The 15,743-nt window shown below is 35.1% G+C and overlaps 1 protein-coding gene across 4 annotated transcripts in view; it reads right to left on the reverse strand.

The window, feature by feature from the left end:
* Nucleotides 1-15,743, reverse strand: part of LOC119258948 (E3 SUMO-protein ligase RanBP2) — a 72,635-nt gene that overhangs the window by 29,870 nt on the left and 27,022 nt on the right. For all 4 annotated transcript variants that reach the window (XM_037527399.2, XM_054701391.1, XM_054701393.1 and 1 more), the window contains exons 12-19: nucleotides 15,456-15,579; nucleotides 7,844-8,005; nucleotides 7,441-7,578; nucleotides 7,219-7,365; nucleotides 6,295-6,474; nucleotides 6,132-6,215; nucleotides 3,733-3,868; nucleotides 496-590 (exon numbers count right to left, since the gene is read on the reverse strand). In XM_037527399.2, the coding sequence (XP_037383296.1) occupies nucleotides 496-590; nucleotides 3,733-3,868; nucleotides 6,132-6,215; nucleotides 6,295-6,474; nucleotides 7,219-7,365; nucleotides 7,441-7,578; nucleotides 7,844-8,005; nucleotides 15,456-15,579 (1,066 nt within the window). The remainder of the gene's footprint in view (nucleotides 1-495; nucleotides 591-3,732; nucleotides 3,869-6,131; nucleotides 6,216-6,294; nucleotides 6,475-7,218; nucleotides 7,366-7,440; nucleotides 7,579-7,843; nucleotides 8,006-15,455; nucleotides 15,580-15,743) is intronic.

Below are 15,743 nucleotides of genomic sequence, written 5' to 3' on the forward strand. Positions count from 1 at the left end.
CCCATTAATTAAGGCATTCTCCTCATTTTACACATGAGGAAGCTAATGCACAGAGAGGTTAAGAATCTTGCCTTAGGTCACAGTAAAGCTTAAGAGTCAGGGTCCAAATGTACCCAAACCCTGTCTTCAAAGTTTTACATTTCACTACTATTGTAAACTGCATCTTAAGTGACAGATATATAGCCACTTCAGGTCTAGAAGTACTTACCACCTAGTGGTTCAGCAAGGACATTCTATTCTGCCAAAACAGAATGATGCAGGAACCACCACTACTACCACCCACCCCATTTAAAAGATTCTAAATCTTCACTTACTGTAACATAAAAATAAGATGCCTAAGAAGCATTATTTCTGTATCTAAAGAAAAATTTCAAATTTCTACACCTTGTGGGACATAAAAATTTTAATGGTGAACTACTTTTTTAATTTCTTTGAAGGAAGCCTGAACAATTAAAAAGGAGATATTTATAAATGTATAAATTATTCCTTTGTTACCTTTGTGGGAGTAACATTAGCTGCTGGTCTGAGAAGATACTGGGAATTATATGCTGGTGACTGACTATAATATACTGAAGGGCCAGTAGTTGCAACTAAAAAAAAAAAACAAAAAACAAAAAAAACAAAGAAAAGAAAACACTGTTAAAAAAAGTCTATACTACAATTTAGACTATCTAGGCAAGAACTATAAATACAAAAAGCAATAGAAATCAAAGAAAGATATTTAACTACATAGATTTTTAAATTTCTATACATCAAAATATACCATAAAGAAGATTATCATATGACAAGGTAGGAGAAACTGCTAAATATGACACATGAAAATAAGAGAGTAGCACCATGGTGGTCAACAAGAAGAGTCTCAAGCGTCAAAAAGGATCCAAGAAGAAAGCCAATCTTTTCTGAGAAAGATTGGTATGATGTAAAAGCACAGTTGTGTTCAACATCAGAAATACTGGAAATTACACTAGTCACAGGAAGGCTTTTGAAGGAAGCAAAACCTAATGATGGCTTTTTATTTTTGAAGTCTTGAAAATTTGAAGAATGACCAGGGTATACTTTATAGGCTCAAGCTGAGAATGTTCAGGACAAAAATCATCTGATGATTTCATGGAAAAGTTCTCACAAGTAACATAAAATGTGTTCCGTTGACTAAAAAACAGTGTACACATCATGACTGATGCTCACGTTGATGTACAAACTATTTGTTCCAACTATTTTTGTGTTTCACCAGGAAACCAAACCAAGAAGATACACATGCTGATGGTGAAACGACCAATAGCCATCTAATTGGTTTAATCAAAGTTTTACCAGAAAATAAAACAACTAGGAAAATTATACATTTACACAGAAGAAGAAATGGAAATCGAGACCTAAGAGGTACCAAACAATTCATTTTGGAAAGCACTGAAAAAGACCTAGAAAAAGCTAGCCAGTGTATGTATCCTCTCTATGTACAATTACTAGAAAAGTAAAATTGTTAAAGAAGCCCAAGTTTGAATCTGAAAAACTAATGGAACTGCCTGCTGAAGATGGTTATTTTGGGTAGAAAACAGGCATAGGAAATAGAGCAAGCTGATGGACATGAACAAGAAATCTTAGTCTGAAATTCAACTAGTGATTTTATTAGTAACTAGTGACTTTTAATAGTGAAAAAATAGGTTATCATAAACCCATTAGCAATAATCAAAACTGAAAAATAGCACCAAAAGAACAGATAAACTCCAGAAATATAGGAAGATTATAAAGTATGGAGCATGCCTAGCATAAAAACTTTTTAAGTTAAAATGGATACTATTTTTGCTCTTAAAATTAAGTTTTTTTAAACTGATAATAGCTAACATTAGGTGAGAGTGCAGATATGGCACCAACACTGGTGGTTAAGAGTGTAAACTGGCATAGCTTTTCTGGAAAGCAGTTTCCCAAGACAAAAGAATTTTTTAAATGCCCTACAAATCTAAAGAATGGGTCCACAGCATTATTTTTAATAGCACATAATGGAATACCTTATATTGATTAATAGTACTTTCAAAATGTGTTTAATGGAAAAATACTCAAAACTTAAAATAATATTGAAAGAAGAGGCTAACTCACCTTCATACAATATAACATGGCAAAAAAATGTAATTAAAAGTTCTAAGGACTAGAAAGAAATGCTCCAAAATGTTAACAGAACTCTATATAACATGGTAAGCTTTTTGTTTTCTTTATGCTATTCTGAGTAAGTTCTTTAAGATTATTATTTTTGTTTTTAAATCATTTTAATTTAAAAAGACAATAACCATTATCTTGGTATATTTTTACTTTCATTAAGATAAATAAAATCTGAACACAGGATGGAAATCAGAGGCATAGATCTCTTCCTTTCTGATTTTATCAATTAGCTTGTTTGGGGTCTTCGTTTTCCTCAATGAGAATGTGCTGCTTCTACATATTTATAAGGTAATTACAAGAATAAAATGAGAAAATATGCATAATATATTTAACAACCAGAAGAGCTTTTATGCCTGTTCATAGAAGAAATGGAAATTGTGCCCCAAGAAAAACCAAATGATGGACTCTACACAGCACTTGAAAAGTCCAAGAAAAGGCTAGCCAGTTTACTTATCTTCTATACAATGCTTTATATGGTGCAGTTTTTAAGTGAGCAATGTTTGAACTCTTAAACATCTCATACATTTATTTATGACTTACGACATTCAATAAGATTAGAAAGATTTTCTTTCTATTATTTGCCTACATTTAGAAGACATTGCCACAGAGGATAGTGGTACTGCCTTAAGTATGGTCCTGTGGACCATCACAAAAATGTACTAAATTAGACCATACCTTTCTAAATCTTTCTTGGGTTAAAACCACTTGGGAAAAAAATATGCACTATGACTATTTCAGCAATCTATCTCATGTAAAAGAAACATTTTTATCATTACTTCTGATTGCCTGGGGATAATGCAACGCACTGATGAGTGGCTTTTAGTTAAACCACCACCGAAGTTTGAACCTTGGCTCTATCAATAACTAGTTGCACAATAAATAGTAAGTTACCTAGCCTTTCTAAACCCATTTCCTCATCTATAAAACTGGAATTAATAATGATCACCTACCACTCTGGATTACTGTGATTAATATTATATACAGAAAGCACTCTCGCACACTGACACAGAAAGCACTATTATTATTACCCTTTGGTTCATTACATTTACTGTGTACATTAAGTGAATGCCTAATACATACCCACACATATACAAGTGTTCCTAATAATCATGTGAGGCAAGCAGTATATTCATGGTTCAAATAGACAAACTTAGAGAGATGACAAAGCACTTCCAAAGCAATGTGATCTAGCTCCAAACTCCTTCCCATCTGTGTATCATCTTTGTATCAAGTATCATCAGTAATTCCCCAGAAGTTCAAATTCTAAATTAGCGCTCTATTAGTGTGTAACATTATTATTTAACATTTTTAAAATTATAACAAATTGTTTCACTTCAACCAATGCTTTTCTGAGATGTGCACTAAAGGATTCTTAAGTCTCTATAACCAGACGATCAGATAAAACTTGTTCTATCTCTGCTTGAAGTTATAAAAGTATCAGTAATAACAAGTACAGCTCAAGTGACATCTGTAGACATGTATATAAAAATATATGTAACAAGCTGATTTCACAAGTCTATGAAAGGACAGGAAAGTACAGTGATTACACCAACATCTGAAATTATCCAACTTCCAGCTTACCTGTTAATGGAGCCCCATGAAATGTCTGCGATCCCTGATAGCTATCAGGCACTGAATCTGGTCCATAATTCTCTGTAGGCCAACGATGAGGGGATCCTGAATTACTGTTATTTAGTTTCAATTCCTGCATTTCTTTCTATTGAAAGAAGAAAAAAATCAGTTCTAAACACTTGAGTATGTTATACTAGACCAGTGCTACAGCAAATGTAAAGTATTTAAATACCTGATGATGCCTTTTAAAAGATTCTATATTCCAAAAAGATCTGAGTACTGAGGTGCTAATTTAAGATCATGATCCTACTTGCTTTTATTCTTTCATTTCTTGGTAACATTTCCTAATTCTAAGCTAGAGTAAGAGTTAACTCTAACCTAAACACTGAATATCCTCCTAAATGACCTCATCTCCATTTCTATCCTACACTTGCCTAAATGAATCTTTCTAAAGTTCAGTTCTAAACTCAAATACCTAACTTTCTTCTGACTTTCACTGCCCTCAACAGTATTGCCCCAAACATCCTTCCATCATCATCTTCCCATACTGCTTTACTTTTCAATCCATCTGTACTATTCAATACCCCCAAATTACCTCCCAATTCTAACTTTCCACATCTGACGTAACAACACACCACTAATCCTTCAAGGTGATGGGTAAATGCTATCCTAGGAAAGGGAAAACAAGTAGTAATTCATAAGAATATACTATGTATATAATAATATTCCTGGAAAATTACATAAATGTTTAATCCTTACATAGTTAAATAAACAATGTTAATTCACATCTTAAAATGGGAAGGATGCAGGAAATGGCATAGAATTTAAATCAGAACTTACTCCAAAAATGTTTTCATAATACCACTCTGCTCCCTGGACAAAATGGTATACATACTGCATTCATACAGAGGGACAGCTATGCCACTGCTCTCAGATCTCTGTCACTAAATATTGACAACACCCTACTCAAACCCAGAACCAAAAACTGTGTCTAACAAAACAAGCACTTGTTAAGAAACTACTTCTTTTTCCACAGAAACCAGTATCAGACAAGAGGTTACTTTTTAAAACAGTATCTATATAAGCCTAAGCATTTGGCCAGTTGGAATTTAGAGACAGATTCAGCATGCCTGCTTTCATTTCCTATACATGTTCTCAATAGAAATTTGAGAACTACCGTATCTTGAAGAGATGTTACAAATCCAAAAATTAGATACTAAAGACACATCAACTGGAAAACTGTTGGTCACTATTGGCATCTATCAGCATCACAGTTTTGAATATGCAATTAATGCTATAATCATAACTGTAAAAATACAATCAGCTAGAAAATATGCTAATAACTGGTTTCAACAAATTCTCACTTTAGAAATAAAACACTAAATAGAAAAGAAGGAAGTACCTGACTCGAGCATTAATTAGTGACAGTGTTAGTATTAAAATGCAAATTTTCAGACAAGCAGACCTCCACAGAATATAATGGTGGGCACCTGAAACCTATGTGGCAAGTCAAAGCCAAGATTTCACAAAATTTACATACAAAATTTTCTGCACAAATTCAAGTCTATTCCCTCCAGAGAACATCATCCAACTCTCTCAGATCACTAATAGCACTAAAACAAACACTGATCACTTTCCGTGGTGTAACTTCAAAAATATGAGTGATTTACTTCTTGCCCAATGAGCATGAAAGAACTTACTAGTTACAATCATTACATATGCATATAACTATTTCCTTGCACAATTAAGTCAAATTCTTGAATGCTAGAAAAACAAGAGTTTTTGAAGCTTAGACCACCTGTCAATTCCTAGTAATAAATGTAATACACATTACCACAGTCAAAATGAGAAACACACAGACCAAGCTGTGATTAGAATAGTTCATTAGTTCAATCACCTGGGGGAATTTCCTCTATGCCAGAATGATGCTATGTTTGGTAAGAGTCTCTACCACTGAAGGATTTCACATCTGGTGGAGGATACAGACATATGTGTAACTTTTTAAAAGGCGCCGAGCATGGCAAAGTGACATTTTTAAACAGCTTTAGAAAAAAGTAAGGCCTCCCTGGTGGCGCAAGGGGTTAAGACACAACCTATGAAGCTGTCCACAGCCTCTGCAGCACAAGTTCGATCCCCGGCCGGCCAAGAAGAAACCCACATGGCACAGCAAACCTCTCCTGACTCGCCTGCTCCTCCCCTCCGCAGTATACTTCTGTCAATCTGCCTGTTCTGTTCCCCACTTTGTCTGTGGTGAATCCTCTCACCACCCGCACCTCTGGCCTGTACCCCAGCTCTTGTATGCATAAATAAATAAATCTTAAAAAAAAAAAAAAAAAAAAAGTAAGTATGCCGAAAGAAGGAATCTTAGATTAAGGGAGGCAAAGGTTAAAGAAATGAAGGGATTTTACCTTAATGGCCTCTACTTGTTGGCAGATCATTTTCAATAAAGAATTCTGATCTTCTGCCCATCGAGGTGGTGTTTTGGGAGAATACTAAAAAGACAACAAAACAGTATTTGAAACATTTAGAACAGAAACATATTCCATAATGGTTCATTTCTTACCCACCTACCTTATAACTTTTATTTGGTGATAGAGAGTACTTGGTGGGAGATGGTGTAGAATGTTTTATTTCTGAATCTGCATTTCGCAAAGAACCATTTTTATAAAAAGGACCTCCTTCACTATAGTCATCGAGTTCTTGCATGACTGAACTAAGCATTTCCTTTACAGACTCCAGGGGCACAGGTAACTAAAAACAAAGAGCATAAATCACGGGCTTTAATGTTTTTGCTAAATATCAATGCATCAACTTTGAAATAAAAATTTTCTTACATTTTTCTTTTATGCAAAAAGCACTTTATACCTTACATAATAACACACATGAATCTGCTTTGTAATTTGATGTCTCCTGACTCTCCAAAGCCTATGTTGTGTCTATTACTTCTGTTAGCCACAATGGTAGAGGAATGTTAAGTTGGTAACTTTTTCAACATGAACAAAATAAGTTGCTAATGTTTACTGATTTTGAATTTGTAGACAAAATATAACTATTAGATGACAGGCAACATGAATACTAATTCCAAGAGCAGCCAACACAAATTAATCAGCAAAATACTTGTAAGGTTGAACATCACTGAAGTTAACACTTTCACAGTAATCTCAAACTGCTGCAAGAAAATATATAGTCCACAGCAGATGAAGAAGACTTGAAGAAATGTTCTAAGGTTGTGAAAAAAACTACTTTCGATTTCAGCAAAATTCTTTATTGCCAAATTAAGAACCTGTCCTTAAGTTACAACATTTGCTTTAATTATACTGCAATGGTAACAAAAATAAATATCCTACCTTCAGAACCTAACTTCCCAACAAGTATTTTCGTATAATTCCCAAATTTGAAAAAACACATAAGACCTAGGAAATTACTAACATATCAAACAAAGGCAAAAATACTTACCAACCAATAACAACAAAATACAAACAACCTTCAACTCACTTTTTTGACCAATGAAAGATCTGAATCACTGTCATCTATAATCTTTATTAGGTAATCCCTGGTTTTTCTTAGATAATTTTTGCACTCTTCTTGCTCTTCAGGAGAGAGGGCATCATTTTCAATGTCTTCTGCTTTTCTGTGAAAAATCTATATAAAGAGTGCTTTTATGAAATAATTAAGTTTTTAAAACAAGAAACTTTTAATTCAAGTACCATGTCTTACCAGTGCAAGATTCCAGTAAGAAACAACATTTTTTATAGATTCAAAAGCAGTCATAGCATCTTCTATATTTCCATTAACTGCATCCAATACAGCAAATGTTATGTGTGCTTCTTCTTCATAGTCACCAATTTCAGAGGCCTAAACACATTTAGTAATTTTTAGTCAATTACCTCTAAGCAGAATGATTAAATCCAAATGTTTTCCCAAAGATTTTATATGACCTAATGAGAATAGTATCTAATACTCTTTTCTGCCCTATCTTATTTGCAACAGCTTAGATTTATTTAGAGAGCAAGACTACCATTACAGAGGCAGTTAACTAAAACAGTTTTTGCCTCCATTTCTTTGTTTACAATCTAGAAATCCTCATCTCCAGTTAATCCACAAAAGAATTCTCTATTACCTGAATGTTTGCACTATGAAAATGTTTAAACAGAGGGTCGATAGGTTCAGGAATACTGTTCTTCTTTTTTATTGTCTTCAACAATGGCAACACCTTCTTCCAATAATGAACACTTCTGCCTATGTATTCTCGTTGGTCATAAAAAGAATTGAGACTGCTACCCTGCAAACAGAAAGTCAGAAACATACAATAAGGAACACAATAATCAGAACAATAATCTAATAAAAAACTTACAGAAAAATGATTACAACCGGCTGAAATTTCAAATCAAGACAAAATAGAATTTCAAATATTAGAATAACTAACGACCTGAAAACCAGTGATCATTCTCCCCCCAACTTTTTTAAACACTTTTCTATGATGATACCTTCTGAGGAAGACCAATCTATTTTTTAAAAATCGCCATTTTCAGATAGCCAGATTCTGTGACTTTGCTGTCAGTTTGGTTAAAGGGCTAAAGAATTACATATGATCTTGCCACAGAACAGACTTCAAATATTCAGAAAGATCCATATTGCCCTAACCTGCAAAGCCTTGGTTACCTAAGATGGGTAAAGAAGATGTGGTAAATGGGTAAAGAACATGTGGCATATATACACAACAGAATACTAGTCAGTCATTAAAAAAGAAAGAAATCTTGCCATTTGTGACAACATGGACCTTGAGGGGAGTATGCTCAGCAAAATGAAGCAGAAAGATAAATTTAACTGCACACATTTGAGAAACAGAAAAAAATTTTAGTAGCCAAAATGATTTTTTTTGGCCTAGGCTGGCACCCCATGGTTAGTGAAGTAGGCCAGATTGTTTGGACAGAGCTCACCAGTCAATGATTCAGTCCACCTGCTCAAACAAGATGTGAGGCCACTCATTCTACCAGCTTGCAATTTCTTTTACCTAGGCTGTCTCACAAGTTAACTAGTATGGTTTCTGTTTGGACCTTGAATGATATAGTAACTTTGCAGCATTGTGACTCTATCCACCCAAGTTGTATTCCAGGAAAACTAAGTTTTGGGGAGATACTGCCAGTCCCTGCCCAGACCACTGAGGCCCCGGACCTATGTCAGGGAGGGTGCCAGATCAAGTAGAAGCCTCTCAAGAGCCCACTGGCCCCAACCAATACCAGCAAAGGCCTTGAGGCTTCCCATTGTTCCCAGCTAGCATGTTCCCTCATCAACAGAAGTAAACCTCTACAGGACCCTGCCAGCATATGCATGGACATACCAAGGCCTTGTGACTTCCCATGAGATCTCCACCAGCACCTGCACAAACTGGTGAGACCCAAGACCCACATCAGGGAGTGAGCCAGAGTGATCAAAGGCATTATGATCTCCTGTGGCCACATAGCTGACCAGTGAGCAGGCAGGAGCCTCACCCAGAAGAAATCCCACATACAACAGCTGGGTTCCAAAGCTAATAATGGGCAAAAGGAAAAACCCAACACACGGCAACATGAGTCCCCAAACAAATAGTAAAACACAGAGAACAAACCTCCAGAAACCACAGACATGGAAGTTATATTCTTCCTATCAGAGTTTAGAATTCCAATGATAAAGAAATTCAAAGAACTAAAAAATATTTAGAAAAACAAATGAAATCAATGTCCTTAGAAATGAAATCAATGAACCAAAGAGAAACTGAAGTTCTAAATTAGAAAAAAAATGGAGTTTCAAGATTTCAAGAAATAAATTCAGGAGACTCAGGAGAAATTCACAGGAGAATAGATGAAGTGTAACAAGTTATTGCAACCGAAGATGCAAATGCACAAAGAACCTGGGTAGAGGAAGAAAAATCAATGAAATTTAAAAAATGAGGAAACAATCCAAAAAATAACTGATTCCATGAGAGAAAGCAACGTAAGAATAATGGTAACACTAGAGAGAAAAGAGAGAAAGGAACAGAAAATATATTTAAAGAAATAATGAAGGAAAACTTCTAGAATTAAAGAAGGAAATAAATGTGTAAACTGAGAAAGATAAAAGAACCCTGGCATACCTAAATAGGAGATCCACAGCAAGACATACAGTAATGAAATTTCCAAAAATTCAGGACAAAGAATACTGAAGTTGACAAGGGGTAAGAAGCAAAAAACCTACAAAAGTACACCAATCAGCCTAACATCAGACTTTCATGAAGAAACACTTCCTTTGGAAAGAATGGATGGCATGTTACAAACACTTAAAAGCTTAAGGGGTCTGCAAACACTAAACCACAACTCCAAGAATACTGAAAGGAGCATCCACGCTGAAAGTGAAAGAGGAATACACACAAAGAAGTAAATAATGAAATAGACTGACCCACAAAAAACTTAAGAATAAAATGGCATTAATGGACTATCACATATCAATAATCACTTTAAATGTAAACAGACTGAACACATCAACTAAAAGACAAAGCATTTAGTTGAATCATGAAACAGAACCCAAACTTCTGCTTTCTCCAGGAGACAAACATGAACTCCAAGACAAACATATATGTTCAAAGTAAATGGCTAGAAAACAATCCTACAAGCAAATGGGACTCTAACGAAGGCAGGGACAGTCACATCAGACAAAACAGATTTCCATTAAAAAAGGTAACAAGAGACAGGAAGGGATACTATATAATGATAAAGAGAACGATACATCAAGAAGACAACACTCATCAACCTATCTGTACCAAATTGAGAAGCATCAAAATATATTAGGCAACAACTATTGACTCTGAAAACAAACACAGGAAAAAAATATTTGTGGTAGGAGACTTCAAACCCCAATCTTACCAATGGACAGATCAATTAGACAGAAAATAAACAGGGAAACACTATCCTTAAATAGAGAATTAGACCTGCTGGACCTCACAGATATATATAGGGTACTGAACCCCAAAAAAGCAGAACACATATTTTTCTCAAATGCACACAGGATATTTTCCAGAACAGACTACATTCTGGGACAGAAAACAAATATCAGAATTTCACAAAGATTGAAATCTTCGCAGACCATAAAGGTATCAAACCAGAAATCAACTATCAAAAGTAAGTAAGGAAATCTTTTAACACATGGAGATGGAACAAAACACAATTGAAAGACCACTGGGCTAATGAGGAAATAAAAAAATCAAAAAAAATGCCTCACAAAAATGAGCACATAATCATTGAAAACGCATGGAAATAAGCAAAATTAATATTAAGAAGGAAATATATAGCAATGCAGGCTGGCTTACATCAAGAAACAATAAAGAGCTCTATGAATAACTCCCTTGTCAACTTGAGGAATTAGAAAAAGAGCAAATAAATCCAAAAGTCAACAGAAGAGAACAGAAATAAAAATCAAAGCAGAAATGAAACAAATATTTCTTAATTTTTTTAAAGATTTATTTTATTTATGCATAAGAGCTGGGGTACAGGCCAGAGATGTGGGGTTGAGAGGATCCACCAGAGACAGAGCGGGGAACAGAACAGGCAGACTGACCGAAATACACTGCTGAGGGGAGCAGCAGGCGAGACAGGAGAGGTCTGCCTCGCCATGTGGGTTTCTCCCTGGCCGACTCGTGCTGCAGAGGCTGCGGATTGCCCCACAGTGTGGTGCTCAACCCTTTGCACCACCAGGGAGGCCCAAAACAGAAATTTATAAGGCATCCAAAATGTCAACAAAATCAAAAGCTTGGATTCTTGGAAAAAATAAACAAGACAAACCTCCAGCAAAGATCAACAAGAAAATAAGGGCAAAATCTCAAATAGAATCAAAAGTGAAAAAGGAAAAAAACCACTATAGGTGGCACAGAAATTCAGCGGTTAATCAGATTGCTATAAACACCTAACAATTTGAATAATCCAGAAGAGATGGACAAATTCTCAGAATTATACAATCAGTCCAGACTAAACAGGGAAACAGAAAACCTTAACAAACAAATCACAAGAAAACTGAACAGCAATCAAAACTCAAGCAAAAACAAACAGTCCAGGACCAAAAAGCTTCACAAGTGAATTCGACAAACCCTCAAAGAGAAACTAATGCCTACCTTGCTCAAAGTCTTCTAAAAAATTCAAAAAGAAGGAATACTTCTAAATACTTTTTATGAGGCCAATATTACTCTAATACCAAAACCAAAAAAAAAAAAAAAAAAAACCAGCACAAGAAAAGAAAATTATGGCCCAATCTCCCTAATGAACACACATGCAAAAATCCTGAATAAAATCCTAGCACACTGAATCCAACAATCCACTAAAAGGATCATACATCAATAACCAAGTGGGATTCATACCAGAAACACAAGGATGGTTCAATACCTGAAAATCATTCAACATAATTTACCACATCAACAAAAAACACAATCCTATAAATGCTGAGAAAGCTTTTAATAAAATCCAGTACCTATTTATATTGAAAAATATAATAAATGGAATATACTTTTAAAATAATAAATGCCATTTACTATAAACCCATAGCCAGTATCATTCTCAATGGTGAAAAACTGAAAACTTTTCCACTAAGATCTGGTACAAGGTGAGGATGTCCATGCTCACCACAGCTATTCGACATAGTGCTAGAAGTTACAGATACAGCAATTAGACAAGAAAATATATAAAAGGAATCCAAATTGGGAAAGAATATAGAAAGCTATCCTTATTTGCAGATGACATAATAAACAGAGAGCCTCAAAATTCCATTTGCCCTCCTATACACAAAAAATGAGACAGAAGAGGAAAGAAGTGATCCTATTTACAATTATGCAAAAAAAAAAAAAAGAAACCAACCCCACGTAGTGGTAACCCTAACAAAGGCAGTAAAAGACTTATACAAAGAAAACTATAAGACATTGATGAAAGAAGACAAAAAGAAAAATATTCCCTGTTCATGGACTGGAAGAAATCAACACTGTCAAAACAGCCATTCTAACCAAAACAATATAAAGATTCAACACAATCCCCATAAAAATATCAATAGCATATTTCAAAGAACTGGAGCAGGGGCCTCCTCTGGTGGTGCAGGTGGTTGAGCACATTACTGTGAAGCTGTCCACAGCCTCTGCAGTGCGCGTTCAATCCTGGCAGGCCAGCGAGAATCCCACATTGCGCAACAGACCTCTCCTGTCTCTCCCACTGCTCCCCTCAGCAGTGTATTTCACTCAGTCTGCCTGTTCTGTTACCCACTCTGAATCCTCTCACCCTGCAGTGCATCTGGCATGTACCCTGGTTCAGGTATGCATGAATTAAAAAAAAAAAAAAAAGAACCAGAGCAAATACTACTAAAATTCATATGGAATCACAAAAGACCCTGAAAAGCAAAAGCAATCTTCACAAAGAGGATAAAGGTATCACACTTCCAGAACTCAAGCTATTATAAACCATAGTAATTAAAATAGCATGGTACTGGAACAAAAACAGAAACACAGAGGAATAGAATTGAGAGCCCAGAAATAAATCCACATATATACAGACAGTTAATCTATGACAAAAGAGCCAGAAATATACATGGAAGAAGGATAGCCTTTTCAATAAATGGTGTCGGGAGAACTGGACAGCTGCATACAAAAGAATGAAGTTAGACCATGATCTCACAACATATCAAAATCAACTCATCAAAGATTTGGACGTAAAACCTGAAACTATAAAATACATAGGAAAAAAAAAATAGGCAAACATTTCATGTCATAAGCATTAATGATGCCTTTAGGGATTCATCCCCAATAGCAAGGAAAACAAGAGAACATGCACAGCTGGGACTATACCAATCTAAAAAGCTTCCAAACAGCAAAAGAAATTGTAACTGAAAAGACCCTACTGAAAGGGTGAAAGTATCTGCACACCATACATCTGACAAAGCACTAATATCAAAGATATACAAAGAACTCATAAAATTCTACAAAAACAAAACGACACAATCAAAAAATGGGAAAAAGAACTAAACATCCAAAGAAGACATCCAAATGGCCAACAGGCACATGAAAAAATGCTCACAAGCACTTATTTTTAGAGAAATGCAAATCAAGACCACAGTGAGATACCACCTCACACCTGTGAGAAAGGCCCCCATCGAAAAGACCAGAAACAAGTGCTGGTGAGGATGTGAAGAAAAGGGAAGCCTCCTACAATCCTGGTGGATATGCAAACTGGTCCAGCCCTTATGGAAGCAGTATGGAAGTGTCTCAAAACATTTAACAATCTGCCATTCAACTTACTAATTTTACTCCAAGCCATTTATGCAAAAAATTCAAAGACACTAATTGGAAAGGAAACTGTTCTTCCTCGTTTACAGCAGCACTTATAATTAAACTACGAAGGCAACCTAAGTGCCCCAAAACATATGAATGAATCAAGATGTGATATACAAACAAAATAGAATATACTACACAGCAATCAAAGATAACTCATGTCATTTGCAGCAACAACCATGGAGCTTGAAGTCAGAGGAGAAAGATAAATACTAGATAGTGTCACTAATCTGTGAAATGTAAAGCAACTAAAGTTACAGATAAAGACATACTGAAAAAATAACCCTTGATAGTTGACTACAGCAATGAACCACAAAAGGGTGTGAAAGTGGGATGGGTAGTGGAAGGGTAAGAACAATAAGGGATGGAAACAAAATGGTCTATGAAGATAGAATATGGGTGAGTTGGTGATGGGCGCACTACAGTGAGAATACACGATTGGATTATCCCAATATTACCTCAGTTAAAAACTGATTACATTTTTAAAAAGATTTTTTTTGAAACCGTATGTCCTGTTTCACAGTGATTTTAAGCACCAGAATTAAAAGAAAGGAACTTTCCTTCAATTATTGTCCAATCTTTACCAACACATATGGAGATATTACCACGTGTCAGGCAAATAGTAATTTTCCAAATATGACTACTGGCCTTCAAAGTGCTGAATTTAAGAAATGTAAATACTATGTAATAAAATCCTCTTTGCCTCAAAAAAAAAAAAAAAAGTACCCAAAATGGAATGAAAGAAATTAAATAACTACACGTTTCCAAACATTCCAAGAGTGTCCAGGCCCAGCTGGTGTGGACAAAGACTACAAATCCTCTATAATCAAATCTATGTCCCCAATATTTAGTTGTTTATTCATTCATGTCTCTCAAAGAGTCCTAGTCATTATTTTGTAGGCAAAGTGGTCACTAAGACAGACTTACCTTTTTGTCCATATAATGAAAAGTAAAATCTAAGTCTAAAAGTAAAAATGAAAAGCAAACAAAACAAACCCTTTGACTCCAAAAACAAAATGGTGTAGGTTTTCTGAAGGGGAGGAGAATGAGTAGGGACTAGACAGAGACACTGGACCAACTAGTTGGTGATAAACGGTGACTGGGCATTTAGTGGTAGGGATAGTAATATATACCTCGACTGAGATGAGATGTACCACCTGAAACCCATACAGTGTTATAAAATAAAGTTACTTCAATAAATAAAAAAAATATTTTTCAAGCTAGACAATAATTACTGCTTTTACTATGTGTCAGGCACTGTTATATTGCTTTTTAATTAGATTAATGACTGGCAAGATTTAACAAATACATTTCATACAATATGAACAAATTTATGTTTTTAGAAGACAAAATGGAAAGTTTTTGATTTTTAACAATTAAGGTGACAATCCTAAAAATGTTTACACTGTAATGAACTCACCGTTATGTGAAGACATTTTGCCCAATGTACAAGCAGAGAAGGTTGAAGGCCATGTTTTTCCTGGCCTCTTAGAGTATTTATGTCATGCTGAACTAGAAGTCGCAATTTTGCTGAGGTTCCAGGTCTAAAAAAATTTAATTTATAAAAACAAAGTTCAACACCTGTACAATACTCCACAGGGGATATGTTCAAGACACTCAATGAATGCCTAAAAAATACAGATAGTACCAAACCCTCTATATACTGTTTTTCCCTGTATGGTCATCCCTACAATAAAGTTTAACTTAT

The sequence above is a fragment of the Talpa occidentalis genome, unplaced genomic scaffold, assembly GCF_014898055.3.
Source record: "Talpa occidentalis isolate TD23 unplaced genomic scaffold, MPIMG_talOcc4v2.1 talOcc4.5, whole genome shotgun sequence".
In the NCBI taxonomy this organism is placed as follows: Eukaryota; Metazoa; Chordata; class Mammalia; order Eulipotyphla; family Talpidae; genus Talpa; species Talpa occidentalis.